General features: G+C 35.7%; 1 protein-coding gene across 2 annotated transcripts; it reads left to right on the top strand.

The window, feature by feature from the left end:
- The first annotated feature begins 2,673 nt into the window (after positions 1 to 2,673).
- Positions 2,674 to 17,057, top strand: LOC129253850 (probable ribonuclease ZC3H12C). 2 transcript variants are annotated; one of them, XM_054892279.2, is made up of 13 exons: positions 2,674 to 2,785; positions 7,745 to 8,081; positions 8,637 to 8,715; positions 9,678 to 9,747; positions 10,977 to 11,131; positions 11,753 to 11,983; positions 12,244 to 12,351; positions 12,729 to 12,821; positions 13,413 to 13,577; positions 14,212 to 14,325; positions 14,727 to 14,825; positions 16,465 to 16,512; positions 16,869 to 17,057. In XM_054892279.2, exons 1-13 carry the CDS (start codon positions 2,759 to 2,761, stop codon positions 16,972 to 16,974), a joined length of 1,632 nt encoding a protein of 543 aa, XP_054748254.2. In that variant the 5' UTR covers positions 2,674 to 2,758; the 3' UTR covers positions 16,975 to 17,057. The 2 variants fall into 2 exon arrangements, with proteins under 2 accessions (XP_054748254.2, XP_063951389.1); XM_064095319.1 differs by lacking the exon at positions 2,674 to 2,785 and adding an exon at positions 3,185 to 3,203.
- Positions 17,058 to 20,885: the final 3,828 nt, after the last annotated feature.

Below are 20,885 nucleotides of genomic sequence, written 5' to 3'. Positions count from 1 at the left end.
TAAAGTACATGGCCTATGGGAAAGTTGTCCTTGCCCCTCATTTGTCAAAATTTACTTACCCAGTTTCCAATTTGAAATCTATACTACATAGTATTAGTGATCTCAAATTTAAAGCAGCTATAACTTTCTTATTGCTTGTCCGATTTCTTTCAAGCTTTCACCATTCTGTTTAATTTATTTTTCTCCTTCCCAACACAACATTTTATGGCCAAGGCTGGATTCCCCTTTAATACATGTTACATATTAACGGGTTTGTGCTATCATTAAAATGGGAAAACATGGTGTTGGGGGTATTTGTTGATCAATCAAAGAAAAGAGTTGTTTATATCACACACATCTCAGTTGTAATGCGTATATATCTCATTTCCTTAGAGTTCTTGACATTCAAATGCCCATGACTTTCTTGTTTGTCCAATTTTTCTCATACTTTTCTTGATCTCATTTGATTTTTTTGTTCGCATCAAAGCAAACTTGTTTGAAGATTTTCATTCTCCTTTAAATTCTGGGTCCTGTTTCATAAAAACTTGTTATAGTAACAAATGCACAATTTCTATAACAAATGTTCTCTCGGCCAATCAGATTGAAGGATTTCAGTAGCATATAACTTATTGGAAATTTGCTAGTATAACAAGTTTAATGAAACAGGGGAGGGGGGGCTATTTGAATTATAACTTGATACCTATGTGCCACACCAAAACCGAAAATGGGGGGCTCTGGAACTAAATGCTGGTCTTAAAAATGGGGGTCTCTAGAATGCATGGCTCTTGAATTGATGGATGATTGCTAAAAATGCAATGTTCTGGACCTGACTAAATAAAAAATGGGGGTCTTCGGAACTCGTATGACTCCTCGCTGATCGAGTTCGCCACCCCGACCAGCTGAGAAATTCACGACGGGTGCGTACTGGAACAAGAAACCACAAATTCGAGGGTCTCTGGAACGGACAAATAGGAATTTCTATGGGTTTATTGGTGATGCTCTGGAGCGGGAATTTAGGCTGAAAATGGGGTCAACCGCGGCACATATGTATTATACATTTATTAAGTAGCCCCCCCCCCCCGGGCCCAGATCTTCCTTAATATAATAACAAGTGCTAATACAGAGTCCTGTCACAGAAGTATCCATTCATTATGGTGCTATGGCAGGCACAGGGAGAAAACTGACCCTCATAATTTTTCAAGTACAAAAAGGGGGAAATATGAAAAAGTAAGAAAAATAAGAAGGAAGACACAAAGAGAGGTCCATGTTTCGTATATTTCCCCCGTTATTCATTGAAAAAAAAAGGTGTCGTCCTTACCCCTCCCCCATCAAAATACCCGGGCATCACCCCTGAGTATGATATATTCAGTAGTTTTATTTAAAAATATGTTTATCTACATAAAAGTTTCAAATCAGTGAGAACAACCTTCATGACGTTCCATATGTTAAGAGTAGGATTTGTGGCAGTGGCAAATGTCTTGCCACTCTAGGAGAGGTTTGGACCCTGTTTCAAGAAGACTTGTTATAAAAGAATTCTATAAACAAGTTTATCATCAGCCAATCACATTGAATGATTCCAGTTTTTCTGTAAAAAAAAAAATTTTATGAAACCAGCCACAGACTCTAAAGGAGACGTATGTGTTTCATGAAATTGTTAAAAAAAAAGTACCATATTTTATAACAAATTTATCATCAGCCAATCAAATTGAATGATTTCATTTGTTTTGTTGTCTGTAATTAAACATTTGTTATTAAAAGTTTTATGAAACAGGGGCCCATGTCATGTGTGATGAAATCGGTGAATGGTGAAAATGAGTGGTTTGAGATGGACATGCAGATCTTGTATGAAGAAGGAAAGCATATCTGTGAGGCATGTATGGCTTTGGAAAGTTTTGTTGCAGCTAGAGGCGAACTAACGATGTGATACTTTATTAATCATGAGCAAAAATTAGTATTTGGATATATTGCATTAAGGTTTGTTGATCCTTTTTTCCCATCTACATTTTTTTCTTTTGCTTTTCAAAATTTGTTTTCATTTTTTATTCCACTATACCGTTTTCTTTGATTTTTTTCCTTCTATTTTTTTTTCTCTTTTGCGTGTCTCATATTTGTCTTCAAGAACTTAATTGGCTTGAGATCTTATAGCTGCATGCATCGTCTGAATTTTGATACCCTAATTGTTCAACATTTTGATATGATGTCCTTCAAAAGAAAAAAAACATTGACCCAGGCCATATGCGCCCTTCTGCTGCCGTTTTCCCTTCTTTTCCCTCTTCATATTTTTTGCGATTATAATTTCCCCACTCGTTTTCCTTTCTTTATATTCTCCTATCTTTTCCCCTTCTTATTTTCTCTTCTACCTTTCTCCTCTTTCCCCCTGTTTCCCTTCCTTTGGCCCCTTCTCTCTCGATCTCCTAGTCACTTTAATTGGGAGGGGGGCCTTAATTCGCATCCCCATGGATCCGCGCCTGACTGTCCCAATTTATCCATTTTATCAAAAGCCCATTAAAAGTAGGCTAGCAAAGCTAATTGAAACAAATCTTCATCTTATAAGAAACGTAATTTTGACAGCTCTTTTTCCATGTATTTATTTTTCGGTAAGTGCAGTGCACTGTGAAAGTGGCTCTTGCATGATATGCATGCATGCACAGCGCAGCGCAGGCTTAGTTTGGTGACGTCAATCTCGCGGTTGATTTAAAATCCATGATCACGTGTTTACTGTTGGTGTTGTTGCTTTTGATCAATCAAACTTTGTGTTTATATTAATATATTAACTTGAATGCCTCATCAGCAGCAAAGTCCTGATGTAAGTATGTGCTTATATTTGTCTGTTTTCTAGGAAGGTTTCAACATTAATAATTATGGGATGAAGAGTGTTTTGAATTCTTGGTGTCATGATTTGATAGTCGTCGACGCGACGCGACTTCACTTGATTCACAGCCGCGGCAGAGCATCAGCTTCGCTCAGTCACCCCTGCCCCGCTGGCCCGGGCCGGGTAGCTATGCTATGGTCGGTCGAGGTCTTACTGCGGCAGCCCGAACACGTCTAAAGACGTCGTGTCGAGGTCCCCGGGGCAAGTCGAGGTCGTGCCTCTCGATATATCAATAGAGCGAGAGGCGAGAGGTCATAAAATAGGATTGACCCAGTTTACAGAGACTATCTGGCCTTATCGTGAAATTTGTCACCTCTCTTCTCGTGTGTGTCGGTGTGTGCTCGCTCGTTGTGTAAGTGTCAGCATAAAAGTTAAAACAGGCTGATTTAGGGCAAAATATGGCACATTTTTTCGGGGAAGTTCAGGCTACTAGAAAAATGTGATCTGAATTTATTATTAACTTGTGTTTGGCATGTATGGAAAGAGAAAATTCAGGGGCTTCTTTTGACAGTAAGGACAAGTTTATATGATCATTTTAAATAAGGATTTAGAGATAAATTGCAAACCCTTATTTTTGTGTGTGTTGAGATTGCCATGCGTTTTCTATGGGAAAGTGAAATTTCTGTTTTGCACAATTTTTTTCACTTTGTCGCAATTTTTCATTGTGATCTGGTTTCCAAATCTTTATTATAAAAATCATACCATCAGATAGAGCATAAAAAATCCTATTGGACTCTTTATGGACAAGTTTTTGGCATTAATAATAAATTCATAACGGCTCTCGGAAGCTAAAAATTTGGATTTGTGTGTGTCCATTTCTTAACTACACAGTCTATGGCAGAGAAATGCTGAAAATTGACCTAATTTCATTCTTCTTTTTTGCAGCCAATAATTGGATTTTTTTCAAAAATGTTACATTTCTGTCAGTCTGAAGGTCATTTCTCTTCAAATTCACAAAGAAAATGTGATATTTTCTTGAAATAAGAAAAATAATTTTTTTCTCCAGACACCCTACTGCAAAGTCAATGGGAGTGGAAAGATGTCACCACCGCTGACGAAATAAACGGCAGTGAATGGACTGGTGACATAAACCACGATAATGCCGACTATCTCAGTTTTCGGGGCAATCCTGTATTTTAGGGGTCTAAATTATTTTAGGTTGCTAACTTCAGGCAACAGCTCCACGGCCGTTGTTAACGGTAGTTCAGTAGTGCATACGTACGTGCCGGGTATGGCGGGCTGTTAATGCCATTATTATAGGACTACTAGTAATAGTATACAGCTACTGTACGCCTATGTAGTAGATGTAAAGTTGTATTTACCAATTAAATGGGGTATGGTAGTGGATCGTATTACCGAACACTTTTCATAAATTCAATCATATAAAACACGTTATTCTCATAAAATTCACCAAACTTTTAACATAAATACACAATTACCTACAAAATATAAATATGTGAAAATTTTGCCAAAATCGTTTTTCCTTTTTACGATATTAGCTTCTAATCGGACCCCTCTTCGCACGTGAAATATTTTGGTCACTTAAAAAGGTATCGTATTACCGAACGTGTGTTTTCTATGAGAAAAGTTGACAAAACAACAAAAACACTTATGAGCTATTTTGACCATATTTTATTATAGTTAGAATATTAAGACTTTGAAAATGTGTTTTTGACAATTTTTCATCAATATCTATTCAAGTTCTCTTTGGAAGGATGTTGCAAAATTTTGAGCGTATGAATTTATTTTCTGATGCGTACGATGTGCGCGTTCGGTAATACAAGGCCGGTCGGTAATACAATCACTCACTATATCATGCGATATATTACAGGGGCCAGCATGGCCAGGGGGGGTGGTATAGAATAACGGTATACCTAAAGCCGTCGGGGTGTCACGTGACCCGGGACTAGTCATGGCCGGGCCGGGGGGGGGGGTATGCAATGAAGAAGTATAATGCCATGCAGCACGCCTTGGTTTTAGGGGGTTTTATTATTTGGGGCATAATAGGGGGTATATCTGACTCTGAGCACTTATGGGTGAAGGATGAAGAGTATCACTGGTATATATCAAACCAACGGTAACCAGCGTTACTTGTCATGGCGGGGGGGGGGGGGGGGGTTATAGAATGAAGAAATAATAGTAGTCCTATAATAACGGCATAAATACGTGCCATACCCGGCACGTACGTACGCACTACAGAACTACCGTTAACAGCGGTCGTGGAGCTGTTGCCTGAAGTTAGCAACCTAAAATAATTTAGACCCCTAAAATACAGGATTGCCGTTTTCGGCAAGACTTCCATATGTCCCCTCCACTAAAATTGAGAAAAAAATATAGAGAAGGTTTATCAAGAATTATCTAACATTTTTAATTTTAACAAACTAATATGGTAGGTATGCATACCGTATGTTGCAAAAAAAGTAAATATGAGAAATGATATGAAGTGCTTGCTTCATATCATAGCATCATTTAGAGCTCATCAAGACCTTTCATTTAATACCTCATTAATTTCAATAGGCCCAGTAACAAGAAAGTTATGGTAGTTTTAAACTTTTAAGTTCGCGCAAATCGCCTCTTCAATTATGTATTCCTTTGTTTTTAAAAACAAAAGTTGTGACCTTAATTGGGACCAATGTGCACTAATAGAAAACAACAATGCGCATACATTGGCATATGGAAGTGCCCACTCACACGTATTGCGAGGTTAGTATTAGTATACCATGAACCGCGTTTGGCAGTGGATTTCTAACTAGTGGGTCGCGCGTGCTGGGATCCCACTTCTGGTGTCCACAACACATGACTTCTATGGCTTGATTTTTCTGTGCGCGGTGGCATGTAATGAATCCTTGGGTGGGAAGTGCCCAACAACACTCCAAAAAATTACAAACATCGCCGAAACAGGGACATAAAAAACACACTTAGCGTCAGAGAAGGCTACACAATGTTTTAGACTTGTGAAAAATTCTGTAGATCTGCATGTAACTAGTCTGGTTAGTTAGATTCTAGATATAATGTTAGATCTATTCGTTTGCAATTATGGGTACGGTAGATCTAGACTCTAACCCTAGCAATTAGCAAGAAAATCACAGCAGAACTTGCAAAAGTTTACAGTAGAGTCTTTGATTTTATTGTTGTCTCAGCTTGGTCGTCTGTTGGTTATTCGATGAAAATTCTTCACATTTCTAAGTATTAATTATATTTTTTTTCAATATTCTGAAATACGGGACAAATAGGCATCCCGGGAAGGGTTTGTCAGGACGCCGGGACAAAGGAGCAAAATACGGGACCATCCCGGTGCCGACACCAATCAAGTGTGCTAGGCCTAAGGGTTCTAGTCTGTGTAAAAGTCATTATCAGGTTTCATTACTAAAAACATACAAGAAGTCAAGATTATTGGAAGACGGCAAGTCGTGAAAAATAGATGATGAACTGGGGGGAATTGAGGTCACTGAATCTATTTTTACCACTCTCAATCCCGTAATTGTTGTCTATGTCCCACAGGGGTAAGTAAAAAAAAACCTGTCCCCATATATTGCCATAAACAAGGACAATCTCAATTTATCAAGACATGATTTGTCTTGGTTTATGAGGATATCCTTGTTTTCTGGGACAATCCCAATTTTAGGACCAGTGCCTCTAAGTTACTCTATATAGTGATAAGCAGCGCACTGCGAACTTAAAGTTAAACCATCAAAAATTGGACAGTCTAACGTTAAGTAGATCTAATGATCTAGATCTACAGAAAAAAAAAAAAAAAAAAACCCACGTTCTGAGCTGACTGAGATTTGTTTGAGGAAACCTTTCAAGATTCAAAGAACGTCCAGAAATTTTTATTCTGAACTGATTGAAGTGAAGAGAAGCTGTTTATAAGTTTGTTAGATAGACTACTTAGAAAAAAAAGAGTTAATTTAAAGCCAAGGACGGTATTAAAGTTCTCCAAAACCAAAAGAACATTTGAATAGATCTAGCCTACATGTAGATCTAGATTCCATAAACGTTAGATCTGACTAAGGCTAAATTGAGAAAAAAAATCAAACAGGCATGATACTGAAAATTTGATGCAACTTGTTATGTTTTTTTTAATCAAGCATAACGCCTAGTAATTGTTGTGCATGTTCTGCCTTCACTTCACCATTGGTATTTTGAAAATGATGAAAATGTAGTGACATTACTATCTATTTTAAACATAGATGTAGATCTAAATGGGAATAAAATCTAGATTGTAAATTTTGTATTCCATATATATATGTTTGAAATAGATCTAGTAATGTCAAGTGCTACGTTTTGATCATTTTCAAAAGATCAATGGTGAAGTGAGGGCAGAACATGCACAACAGTTAGGCATTATGCTTGATTTATAAAAAATAAAAAAAATTGCATCAGAGACTGACTCTTTCTACTTGAATTTACTTAGATCTTTAATATTATATTTTTTTTATTTGAAACATGTAGAATTAGAGATCTGTAGACCCTATAAATAAGATATTGAACTTAAAGTCTGCAGTCTGATAACATTACAGAAAAACTTTGTAAATTATTATCATTTTGGAATGTCCCGTAACATTTAGAAAACATCTGGTATAGAACGTTCCATTTTGGAACGTCCGTAGACGTTTAAAACACTTTATATTAAACCTACATGTATGCTTTGGAGGAATTTCCAAGTTCCAATTTTGAATGGATGTTTTATAAACATTCTGAAACATTTATTTTGGACAAAGACCTATAGAATGTTTAAAGCTCTAGATTTAGATAGTTCTGAAAAATTTTGTGTTTGCTGAGCTGCTTCTGCCTAAAATAATCTTTACATAATTATCAAATTAAGAATAAGTTACATAAACCAGACTTTTTTTTCAACATTCTTTATTGCAAATTGGCCATCTTCATGCACAGGTCAACATGTCTGAGATGAGCGATTCCCTGTCTTCATCATATGTCGTGCTAGATGCATGCAGTACTTCCGATCCATCGATAATATGTCTTGATGAATCGTTGGACGTGAAGCCCAGACTATCGTCACTACCCATCATCATTCCTGATACATCTCTGTCTGAGGAGGATGATGTTACAATCGTCGAAAGAAGTATTAAGCAGGAGAAAGATATAAGTGCAATATCCGGGCTGGGTACGGTAGACTCTACCGACATAAAGCCAGGCAAAGAGCTCAAGTTGCCTTGTACACCGTCAGAACGCGAGTGTAAGCGTAGGAGACTCAATACCTCATTATGTGGTGAGTTTTTAACATGAACCTCATATACCCATGTGCATGGATGATCTGAAATTTATCTTGTTCCTTTTCACTTTTGCATCTAGTCGATCAGTTGTCATTTGGTTTACACCCGAATATCTCATTTCTGTTCAGACCATTCTTAAAATTCATTCAGACAGAGCTCATTGGGATCCAAAATATATTGCAGAGGCAATCAAGTTTCATTATCATTCTCCTGACCAAAATAAAATGATTGCTTTTTTTTTTTCTTTCTCTTTGGAATAATTATAAAACAATTTCTCAAGCATCAAGCATGGAATGGGCTGAAATATCAAGAAATTGTTTATTTTACCTTTTACTGTTATCAATTTATAAGCTCAGAGTTCAAAAGGCACTTTTAAAGAAGAAGAAGAAGAAAAAAAAAATTTGATTACCAGGTACGACCGTACCAACAGCAGGTGCTCAAATATTCTCTACTGATTTTTATGGTCAGTAAACTTCTGTGAGATTCAAATTTCAGATGATACTCCAATAGAATTCACATCATTAAACATTTGATTTCAATTTCAATTTCAGATGTGCCACTCGCTAGCACTCCTCTTGCCGGGTCTTCAGGGGCACCAGAGCAACTCCAAGAAACACCTATCCCTGTAAAGTATGTATCAAATTGAATGGAATTAAATTAATTTAAAGTCAGGTTTGCCGACATGGGTAGTGGATTATTATTTGCTGACCCCAGACTTTGTGAAGATCAGTTGGAAATACCTGTAGAAGAGGCATCTTTTGGGGAAAGCAAACTCTGTGTTTTAGTGTGCATCAAGTGAAGCACTATGTGCAATAAATTTTTTGTTCAAGCCAGCTTAGCCTTGGGCAACTGTCCGGTCAGGGAAAATGACTTTACCATAAGTCAATTTCCAGTGGCATCACATAACATATGCTAGTTGCTGGCCCTAAATCTTGTTCTACTCTTGGTGATATATTATATCAGAAAGGTGTTAAATTCCCCATTAAAACAGACAATAATCTCCCTTTAACTGCACTGAATGGAATTTCATTTAACTTTGATTAATATGAAAAGACATTCACTGAAATTAATTCAGTCTAATTGAATTTTACTTCAGTGTATTGTTTTATAAAATTAATTGCATCACATTGAATTGAATTGAATAAATCAAATTCAATTTCATTAAATTCACATTAACTTATTGAAATTAAGTGGACCTATCTGAGCTGAGTTCAATAATTAGATTGATTTCAGCTAAATTCAGTTTCATTTAATTCAATAATTTGACTGAGCTGATTGAATTGAACTGTAACAAATCAGGGATCTCACTTTTCAGAGTAAAGTCTGAATTCAGACCCTTTCAACATATTTTTGGCCATAGAAACACCTTTTTCATATAGGACAGGGGTCATTCTTGATGATTTTCAGACTTTTTTTTACGAAACCTAAGTGGTATCCATGAAAAAATATCCGAGAGCAGTGAGAGGGAATGAGGATGGATGAGCAAATGGTCATTTTAGATTTTCCTTTTAACACATTTCCACACTTGTAAGGATATTTCTGTCGTGTTGTTTTTACTATGAAATTTATATTATTTTTATTATCCTCCACAGGTATGAAAGAATACGGGTTGATCTTAGTGCAACAAAAAAGGAGCAAAAGAAACTCATAGGACATGTGCAGGTTTGTCTATATTTAGGCTATATTATATTGACTGGCTATGAGGGAGATACCATATATATTCCCCGAAGTAGTCTCATACGAGGGCGATATGGGTTTACAGAAAATTAAAGTCAGTCAATATTATTATTATTACCTATGCTATAGCCCTACATTTGTATGATGTGTAATTAAAGCTATAGCAATTTATGTCTGCCTATTTTTACGTCTTAATTCAGGTTATTCCTGAACTTGATGAAGTAATCCTGGCTAAGTAATTGTGATGTAAAGTGGATACAGTGCAGGCCGGGCATCATGCATGGCTGGCACGTACACTTACACACTTGCGCCTATATCTCTATGTGTGTACACCAGACTTGCACTTGGTTTTGATGAAATGGGAATACGGATATTATGATGGACCCATAATCTACTACATAAGTGCAATAGGGAACTGACAAATTTGCGGAGGAGGGGTGTATGAATATTATCGTCCCTAGTCATTTAGCTGAACCCTGGCTTGGCCATTGTGACATATTTTCTGTTGAGTTAATCAATCAGACAGACAAAATATGCATTTTTAATTATATCTTGTCTCCAAAATGCTTCATTCAGGTAATAAGTTATTTCATCTTTTATCAAATTAAAACATGCTTTCAGTTGATTTCTTTTTTTTACCCACATTGCTGATTGAATGAATAATTAGAGATATAGTGATAAGTGAGTGTCTAAAAGGAAGGAAAATTATAGGTTTCCTTTTTGTAGCAAAAATGTGGAATAAGGTATAGAAGCTGGGATATCAGGCTAAGGCATTATTTTGATGGAAATTGACAAATGTTTATAAGTTGCCCCTGTTTGTCCTTTTCATTATTTTTTTTGTTCATGTGTAATGTTTTGTTACCTCTCCTGTTGTTTTGATTTCTTTTTCCCCTTTTTTCTGTATTATGCCTTATATGGAAATTACTTTCTAGCCTTTTTAGTATTATGTAATCTCCTCTTTTATGTATATGGTGCACTCGCTATAAGCAGTGCTTTCAGAGTTATTACCTTCAATATTTTGTAACCAATACAAATTTCATAATGTTAACATTGCTTTGGAAGTGAATTGAATCTTGAATGTAATAGGATCTTAGGTTGAAGAATTACAACGCTAAAATTATTGAATTTTTGAAAAAAAATTTACACCCACTGACAACTTTTGTTCTTTTTTCTCATTGTGGTTAATTTGCGACTTGGCAAATCCACAATTTCAGAAGATCGAGGAGAATATGCGTCTCATGCAGGAAGAGCTTAGTAAAAAGAGGAAGAGAGAGGACAAAATTGAAAACGATCCGCTTGATTTCAGTATAGATGATGAAACGGATGTACTCCGACCAGTCGTCATTGATGCCAGTAACGTAGCAATGAAGTATGAAATATTTCCTTTTTTGTGATAAAATAATGTAGTTACTGTAAACACTGAATTCACTAGAGAGTCTGTAAAACAAAGGTTAATAGACCAGTTCAGAGTTACCTCATGGAAATGTTTTCTCAAATTAACTTTCATTTCTTCTATTAGGATAGGCAAATTTTAAAGCAAGCTAACATAAGCATGCCTGACATAGCAGGATGCAGAAATTGCATAGCCCAGGTAACTAGAATAGAACATCAATGAACGTTTTATGAAGTTATTTGTGGTTTTCCTACTGTGAATGCATTCACATGTTACTATTAAAATGTACTTGGCCAGCTGTCAAATACCAGTTGCTCCTTGCTAGGATGCATTATTGCTATTCAGTGGATCTCATAAAAAGCACAAATATGTGAATAATCAAGACATCAAAGTTGGTGCTTATTTCATTGAATATTAAATCAACATGCTCTTACTAATAATTGGAGTCTACTGAGCAAAATACAGTTGCAACAGTTTTCTTGATAGGCGATTTCATGTAATAGCGATTGATCACTAACCTTGGTGTTACAGGGCCCTGGTATTATTGTTTCAACTTCTCCATGCATGTTTCCTTCTTCCACGTTCTCTCCCCTGCAGCCATGGCAACTGCAAGGTCTTCTCCTGTAAGGGTATCTCAATCTGCATCCAGTTCTTCATGCAAAGAGGTCACACCAAAGTTCACGCCCTTCTCCCTCAGGACTGGAAGGAGTACAAGAAATTCCCCATCAAGGATGCTCACCTTATAGATGAACTCAAGTCCAGGGATCTCCTCAGGTTTACACCAGCCGGTCTGAGGGGTGGAAAAAGGGCCACGCCCTATGACGACAGGTAAAGATTGCATCCAGACGTTTTGAATGCTCCTAAGGCACACAAGTACTTTGTTTATAAAAGGCATATTTCAGGCTGGAAATAATGATATATAAACAGAGTAAAAAGAAAGAAGCAAGGCGCTGAAAATTTAATCAAAATCTGCACTACTCAGAATGTTGCATTGTGGGTTAGAAACCTGGCCAGTATCAAGCAGTCATACAAGACTATTGGTTCATATTTGCTTTAATTATTTTATTTACTTTACTTGTACCTATCAGGATAATGCTACAAGCAGCCTGCAGGAATGGAGGGGTTATTGTGAGCAACGATAACTACAGAGATCTTATAAACGAGTCTGCAGAATTCAAGTTCGTCATCGACAACAGGTATTACAGAAGGGAAACAAATAACACAACAAATGTAAATACACATTTCTGTTTACTATTAAAAGTATAATGTTACATCATCTGAACATTTTGTGAAAATCAAATCTTGATTATATCTCCATAATGGTTGATCAAACGTTGATTTGATAAATATTGTAGAATGTATTAAAGTACAGGCATGGTTGTAGTCAGATGTGATGTGTCCATTTGATAGTGAATAAAGTAACAAGGCAACACAATTATTCTCATGGAGATTATTTGATTGTTCTATTTTTCAATCATACTTTTGTAGTTTAATTTTAGCTTTAACTTCCTGAATGGTTCGAAACATTTTAAATATTTCATTTTGATTTTTTTTTTCATTTCATATATTTCAGGTTGATTAAATTTACCTTTCTTGGCAATGAATTTCTGGTTTCGAAAGATACCTATGGCCGCAATGGACCAGAACTAAATGAAATTCTTCGAAGGTCAGTCAAATGATTATTAATTATTATTAATCCGATTCTTGGATCGTGGCAAGTGCGTATTAGTCCCTGCGACAGTTGCTTCTGCAATAATTTCTATGAAGAAAGCGTTTGTGTTGTGGTTTTGTATTTTTACCTGCTTCAGTGGAAAGCACTGCTTATTCGTTTCACGAAATGCTCCCTCATTTGGTTTGCAGATATTAAAGGATCAGCCATAATTATACATGTATTTGAACTGTGAACTGTTTAATTCCTCATCATCATCATGCACTTCTTAAACCCTATTTTTGTTTTGGTAAATCCCCCATCATCCCATGTACTATTAGCCTATGGAGAAAACTAAATAGACAAAATTTGCAATTTTTTTTTGCTGTTTTTCAAAAAGGGCTACAAAATAACAATTTTGCTCATTGTGAAAACATGATATGGAGGACATATAATTTAAAAAAAAAAATTGTAGGATATTATAAATTGAGCTTTTGCATGAAATTTTCTTTATAATTTCTTGTGAAATTAGAATGTTAAATGATATTAATAAAGTATAATTCATATTATTGTCTCTTTAAAAAGATCATTGTATGTTTGCTTTCTCAGACCAGAAAAAATCTCAGAGACAGTCCCGGAGAAATTGTCTGAGAAACCCCAAGAGGCCGTCCCAGAAGAAGCTCCAAAGACAGCCCCAAAGAAAGGCCCATTGCAATCTCTGAAAAACAAAGTCCTCAACACCTTCAATAAAATGGCACCAAGACAACATCCGAGGTAACAATAGACACAACCATGGAATGCTGTAACCCCAAGATTATGTCTGTTCAAAATGATTTCTAAATATAATGTATACTGTATTCATGCATGTGTCGTTGTCTTGACAATTTAGCATGCTCCTTTTTGTTTACAATGTGAGATGGTGCGAGTTTCCTGTATGTAAAATGATAACATTGATTGACTTCCATGTATTTGATTGGATCAGTCACAACTCGTCATAAGACAGGACTCTGATAGAAAATTCAAAATAAAATGTTTTGTATTTTAGTCTTGCTTATATAAAACCCCTTTTAATACATAGAAAGTGCTAAACATTTCAGGATATGTTTTTCTCTAGCTTTCTGATATGTTATCACCAAATTTGTAAAGTATATGTTTTTAAGGGCTATTTTAAATAATAACGAAAACATTACCGAAAAGAAAGGGGCCTAGATGCCACGGCTGAAAAATGACAACTTTGAAATGTAAAAGCTTAAAGAATTCAGTGAACACTACACTTTTGTACTATTAAAATATTGGATGATATATTTCACATTACTGATCCTTTTATACCAAAGTTTTAGATGGGCTTTAATGGAACTCTCCAATGTACTATTGGGCTTGCATAGATTTTATTATTTATCTTCAACAGACCAGAGGTTGAGAAAGTCCCAGATAGAGCCCCCCTAGAGCCAGTGTCTTACAATGTACTCAACAGAATGACCAATAACAGGTCTAATACAATGGCACCATTCCAACAACACAGGTGAGTGTTATTTAATTCAATTCTCGCTATTGATAATACCCAAAGTTTCCGGATGCAGCACATGGCATGAATTTGCTATTCATTTTGTGCATAGAACTCGAAATTCTACTTGTACAGTGATGTGTGACCAAATAACTTCCGATCTACCCGTACTGTAGCTAGCGCTAGTCTAGTTGCATCCGATTTTGCACCACGTTCTCAATCTCTTATAACATTTCAAGGGAATTTTCATTTTGAAATCATCTTCACAACTGGTATTTATCTGTAAGCTGCCTCACTGTATTTTTTTACTTGTTAAACCTGACATGCTAGCGCAATGTTTGAAAGCTGTGAAAATTACAGGGGGGGGGTCAGCTTTGAATTAGGGGGTTTGTCATGTTTATTTTCCTTTTCTACTACAGACAAGAGGTCCCCCTACACCCACTGCCCAACAATGCGTATGACAGAGAGATCAACAACAACAACAGCTGCAATACAAGGGCACCAATACAACGACTCAGGTGTGTCGTGTAGTTCAATTCAATTTATGATATATTCAGTCTGTTTAGCCCAAGCTTGAGAAACCTAGTGATTGTGTCTGTGGAAAATGTGTATTATATTGAAATCAAATTGCATTGACAGGGTAAAATAAAAATCGCATAAAGTGAGTGTATGCTGGAATATTGTAATAGTGTGAGAAACAAACTCCATAATAGAGTCAGAAGCTTGACATTCATAGGTGCTGTATAGGTAAATTGCCAATTCGTCCACTCACCATCTAGTGTATCTTAATTTAGTCTAATGCCATTCTGTCCATCAACATTCCATCTAACAACCATTTGGTCCAATCATCACTTTGTCTAATCACCATTTCGTCTATTACCATTTCGTCTAATAACCAGTTGGTCTAATATCCATTTTCTTTTTATTCATTTTGCACAATAAACACTTAAGTTTAATTAGACCAAATGGAATGTGGACTAAATGGCTATTGGACCAAATAGTTATTAGATGGAATTGCATAAGCCTAAATAAAAGTAGACCATGTGGTGAGTGGACGAATTGGAAATAAACTGCTGTATATAGCTGTTTTAAAGTGTAAGAGACTGCCAAAAAGACAGAATAGGAAAAAATCAGAGAGAGAGATGATTGAAAAGGTTTCTTTCAAGGATGTTGTTTGTGCCCACATTATATGTGTGAATCATAATGTCTACAACGTGGTAAATCTAAGTATTATTTGTTAAAGTTTGAATAGATTTTCTGATTTAATATGAAATAGTGTTACTTGAAATACATGATTACATGATGTGTAAAAGAAATGGTCTATAATTGTAAGGGTTGATCCCAGATCAGACATGGGGGGGGGGGGGGCAAAACCACTTCTCAAGCATGGAATAGGTTCAAACAATCTCTGTATGTTTGCTTTTTTATATATAGATTTATAGAATTAGTGTTTGGAAAAAAAAAAAAAAAATCTTTACAAAGATTAATTTATAATTATTTACTCACTGCATTGAAACCTTGAAAAATTGCTTGCTTTATAAATGCCAACCAAATAGTCATGGTCACCCCAGCTTCAGACAAGCTTTGAATGAAATGAATTTAGCTTGAAACACACAGTCATAATGTCCTCATCACCAATATCCTAGCACGGTTTCACGAAAGGTGATGCACCGATTGTCTGCTCTGACAATATTGGTGAAATCCCCTGATCGAATGAGAATCAACTGGTCTGAGATAGTTGGCGATATTACCTTACCTCTACTAATCAGAACGTTGCTGTTCCATCCCGCTGATTGGTATTTCACAATTAGTCCCACTAAACAGCCAATCAAAAAGCTGAGATTTGGGAATCCACTTACCTGACAAAAATCTTGCACAGTTTGTAAGTGTACAAAATTAATGGAGAAATGCACTGGTACTGCACATCTACAGGACAGCAAGCAAGATCCGGCTCCGCATAGCATCTATTGACCGAGAGTACCATACAGTGGAATAGCAATGGTGTGTTGTACACACAACAGCATACATGTCTTGAATTATAAGGTAAATGCGAAACAAAAAAGCTTCAATTATTTACCCCGTCCCCTTTCCTTATTGGATATTAAAACTCATAAGTAACAACAAGATTTTTATGTTTTATTTTATTTCATTCTTCAGGAATGTACTCCACAACTTCTCTGTAAGGGCACCGTCACACCAGCTCAGGTAACAAAAAAAAAAAACCAGAACCCGTCTTACAAAGAGTAACAATAGATTCACATCAAACTACAGTTGTGATTGGTCAAGATTAATGTAAATAAGAGAGTTTAGATCAGTCATGTTGAGAGTATTCTGACTTTAAGGGTGGTAAAACGAGCCCCTAAAGCAGTTAGGAGATAATAGAAAGATGATAGTAATTGCATGACATTGAATGACGTAAGTCCCATCTCCAACACATGCTTCCAAACTGTACTTGAAATGATCCCATCGTAAAGCTTCACTCAATTACAGGTGTACAGTCATTGAAAAATTCCAGTAGGGTTGACTTATCAAGATTTATTATTTTGATATATTTCTTTTAGACCACAGAGGGCGCCGTTCACAACGATGGTCAACTACAACTACAACAGATACTACAGACGGACGCCGATAGAAGAGATGCGGTATCGATTCTATAATCGATATTAGGGAACTATCTCCCCTAAGCTTTTATCTTCTGTCCCACTCAAACCTCTGAGGTAGCTGTGATGGAAAGACTCTTCTTGAATGGACTTGCCTTGATCAGGTGATTATCCATGATGACAGTGATTGGAAAGGAATAGAATTGCCTGGATCGACTGATTACCCTTGATAAGTGATTGGATAGGAATGGACTTGCCTGGATCAGTTGATTACCCTTGATGAGTGATTGGATAGGAATGGACTTGCCTGGATCGACTGATTACCCTTGATGAGTGATTGGATAGGAATGGACTTGCCTGGATCGACTGATTACTCTTGATGAGTGATTGGATAGGAATGGACTTGCCTTGATCAGGTGATTATCCATGATGACAGTGATTGGAAAGGAATGGAATTGCCTGGATCGACTTATTACCCTTGATAAGTGATTGGATAGGAATGGACTTGCCTGGATCAGTTGATTATCATTGATGAAATGTATTCTGAAGGAATGGATACACCTTCATCACGAGTCACTGATGGATACCAAATATGGATCTGATTTTACAGTGACAGACTTATTTCCAACATTGGTCAAAACTTGGTGCAAATGATGAAATTGATCCAAAAGTAATCTTCAGCCTGTGACCTTGGTGGAACAATATCAATACCAAAGATTTGACTATACCATATATATGTACTCGTAACAACGGTGGAAGATATTATTTAGCAGTGTACGATTGTCACAACAGAAGATGAACATGCCTCTACTGTACATGTATTACATATATATAAAACTCTAAGATGAACATGCCTCTATTACATATATATTTATATATATATATATATTTTTTTTTTTAACCTGGATTCGCTTGTAAAGGCATGGACTTGCCTCTACTGTCATCACAAACAGAACAGGTGGGTGTTTCTTAAAGTTGTTTGTAAAGTTTACTCGACTTTAGTCTCACTAGAAATTGTTCTTAGGTGCCAAGTTAGCTTCAAAGGGATATATCACTTAGCACAAGAAGGGGTGACAGTCATATGTTAAGTCATTCATAACTTATAATTTATAAACAGCTTTATGAAACCCACCAGCTAATATAGAAATTATAAAAGAAAACACTTGTTGCATTGGTGCTTGATTGTTTTTTGTAGGTTCCTTTCTCGTGTCAATACTTTGAAAAGAGACAATAATAATGATGTAATAGTGGGGATTAAACATGTTTCATTTGTGGATGTTAAAATAATGAGGTGAAGAGTACATTCTCACCCTACCTATGTATTGAAAAAGAAATATGTTGAATTTTCAAATCCATTGCATGGGCATGTTACAACTCACAAGAATTGATGTACTTATTGGTTGATTTTAAGTTCGGCATTGACCTTTTAGTGTTGGTGTTGAAGCAATATTCATATCTGCACAAAAAGCCTTGCTAACGCTTTGATAGACTCGCATACCAAACATACACAAAAAATCATGAACATTTTTGTGTATGTATACATAAGATATTAGGTATTGTAGATTGACATTTTTAAAGAAACAACTCAAATCTACTCAATATGTTTTTTTTTTTTGCATTGCTGAAATAGGTAAAATAACTTGGAAATGGTAACTTGGTAAATTTTACTGTCCACCACTCATCTCAAAATAAGCTGTTGTAATTGATTCATTACTATTTGTAAACTTCAAGCATTCCTATTTTCATTTGACCATAATTTGGCAGACAATATACCTTTTTACAGACTAAATTAAATCTTGAACTTAACATTTTCATTTTTCTCTGTTTGATAAACATTCATTGGGATTATGGTTTGTATCTTTTTGTATGAAATTATGCATCATTGAATTGAAAAACAAAGCTCATTTAATTGATTTTTAATGCTGCAGTAAATAGTACTTTGTCTGATTATATTGCCAGTAAACTAAGGTTTGAAAGGTTTATAGAGTTGCCATGATAACGACATATTATAACAACAAACAAGGGGGGATGCTATTTTCATTTATATGTGTTCCTCACGTGTGGCTGTCATTATTCAACTGAGGTATTTAAAAACTAAAGTTTAAAAAAAATGTTCCTGGAAACCTTTAAGTTTACAGAAACCCAACAGTATACAATATTGAGCAGAATAAATGCCTAATCAGTTTTATATCCCATTGTACTGTTCACATTTTAATATACTAGTACTTAATTAATTGCCTTTATCAAGTTATGCATTCACACTCTTAATTGACCTGATAATCAACATATTGATTGTTAAAAGATTCATTTTGATGTTTATAAACCTGTACCTTTGTTTCTTAACATAGATCCAGAAATATTGTATTTCAGGTTTCATCTTTTTCTTATGTTACTCTATTACTTTATGTGTTAAACTTGTCATTGATGTTATGTCATCGTATATTTTCCGTAATCCGTATATTAAAGCCTTTACAGTGATTGGTTCTAAGAGTATCATGTGACCAAACATATTATAGTCTAGCTATGTCATCCTAAGTTATGTTATATATTAATCTACTTGTTTTTCTTTATCAAATCCTGTTATTCAGTTAATTTACCACAATCAAGTTTTTTACTTTGACTATTTTGAATTTGAATATCATGGATGATCATGTGACATGTCAGAAAATCCAGGACTATTTTGCAAACAGTGTTTTGACTCCAATATTTCAATTAAGAAATAGCTATACCATGATCTATATTGAGAACCGGTCTGTCTCCTTGATAGACTTTTACACTCTGCGCCATCTTAAGGCATATTGTAACGATTCGAAACCAATAAGGGTTTTTTTTTTTCAAACAAGACTTCCTATCATGCTTTAATATTGACCACATTCAAACATGTCTTCTAGTGGTTTTGTGGAGTAATGGTAGGTCTGTAGCAATATATTTACCAAATTGAATGAATCGTGGTTAATCTATATGGTTTGAGGTGCGGCTTCATTATTATTCTTTTTTCCTTTCCTTGATCATTTAAGTGGTATTTGTGAGCATGAATCGACACAAATAACACATATCAGTGAACCTACTAGAGGAGAACCTGTCTGCAAAGACTATGATTTTTGTAACTCTGTCTTTCTCCCATGGAAACATGTACTACACAAACCTGTCTAAAAAGACTTCTGGTTCATGAAAACCACTGTTCATAAAAAGCACCTGATCATAAAAACCACCTGGTCATAAGAACCACCCGAGTGGTCCAAAATAATTTAATTGCTTGCCTCTCCCCCCCAAAAATGGGGTTTTCCCACCAAGGTTGACAATGCCGAGGATTACGTTTGTCTATATCAGCATTATTTTCTGTTTGATAGCTTGCTCCTTGCTTTCTATTTCAACACTTGCCCTGAAGGAGCGTAGTTGACTTATACATGTAGTTTGAAATGACTAGTGTTTTCTAGAGTATATATTTCAATTGACTTTGAAGATCAGGCTAAGGAGAAAATCTTTTGATGTAGGTAAACAAATGTAACACTCGGCCTTTTGGACCCTCCCCAATAACTCTAATGGGATTTGTGTGTGATAATAGCAGGTTATCTATTGCTTTGCTAAGTGAAAAATGTTGTAAATATGTAAATGCGTTGTGCTTTCAAGCTCTCATATTGTCTTTGTTCAGCTGTCACCAGACATATTATATGATTATCTTGAAATATTACAGTACCATTCTTATTGGAATGAATTTTTTTTTCTTACGTGTATGATCTGTCTTTATTAATATGGAGAGTTATGTCTATATAGATTGTTGTTATAACTGAGATAAGTTTGAAATAGTTATGTAAGAGAGATGTGCCATAGTCCTGTGTGTTTTGGTGTCAAATGAAAGTTGGGTCTATGAGCTTTCCATTCACGTAGAGTTGTGCTCAAAACTTAGTGAACCCCACCACAAAATGCACTCCTTCATGCAGAGTATTAAAAGTAGACACCAACACCACATTTTTATTC

This window comes from Lytechinus pictus, chromosome 2 (assembly GCF_037042905.1).
Source record: "Lytechinus pictus isolate F3 Inbred chromosome 2, Lp3.0, whole genome shotgun sequence".
NCBI classification, from domain to species: domain Eukaryota; kingdom Metazoa; phylum Echinodermata; class Echinoidea; order Temnopleuroida; family Toxopneustidae; genus Lytechinus; species Lytechinus pictus.
This window is presented reverse-complemented; position numbering and strand designations above follow the sequence as displayed.

What these genes read in the sequence shown, in the direction of transcription:
- LOC129253850 (XM_054892279.2), top strand. Translation starts at nt 2,759, where the DNA reads ATGCCTCATCAGCAGCAAAGTCCTGAT. An exon ending in GCACCAAGACAACATCCGAG is followed by an intron (nt 13,578 to 14,211) that starts GTAACAATAGAC and finishes TATCTTCAACAG; the next exon opens with ACCAGAGGTTGAGAAAGTCC. An exon ending in GCACCAATACAACGACTCAG is followed by an intron (nt 14,826 to 16,464) that starts GTGTGTCGTGTA and finishes TTCATTCTTCAG; the next exon opens with GAATGTACTCCACAACTTCT.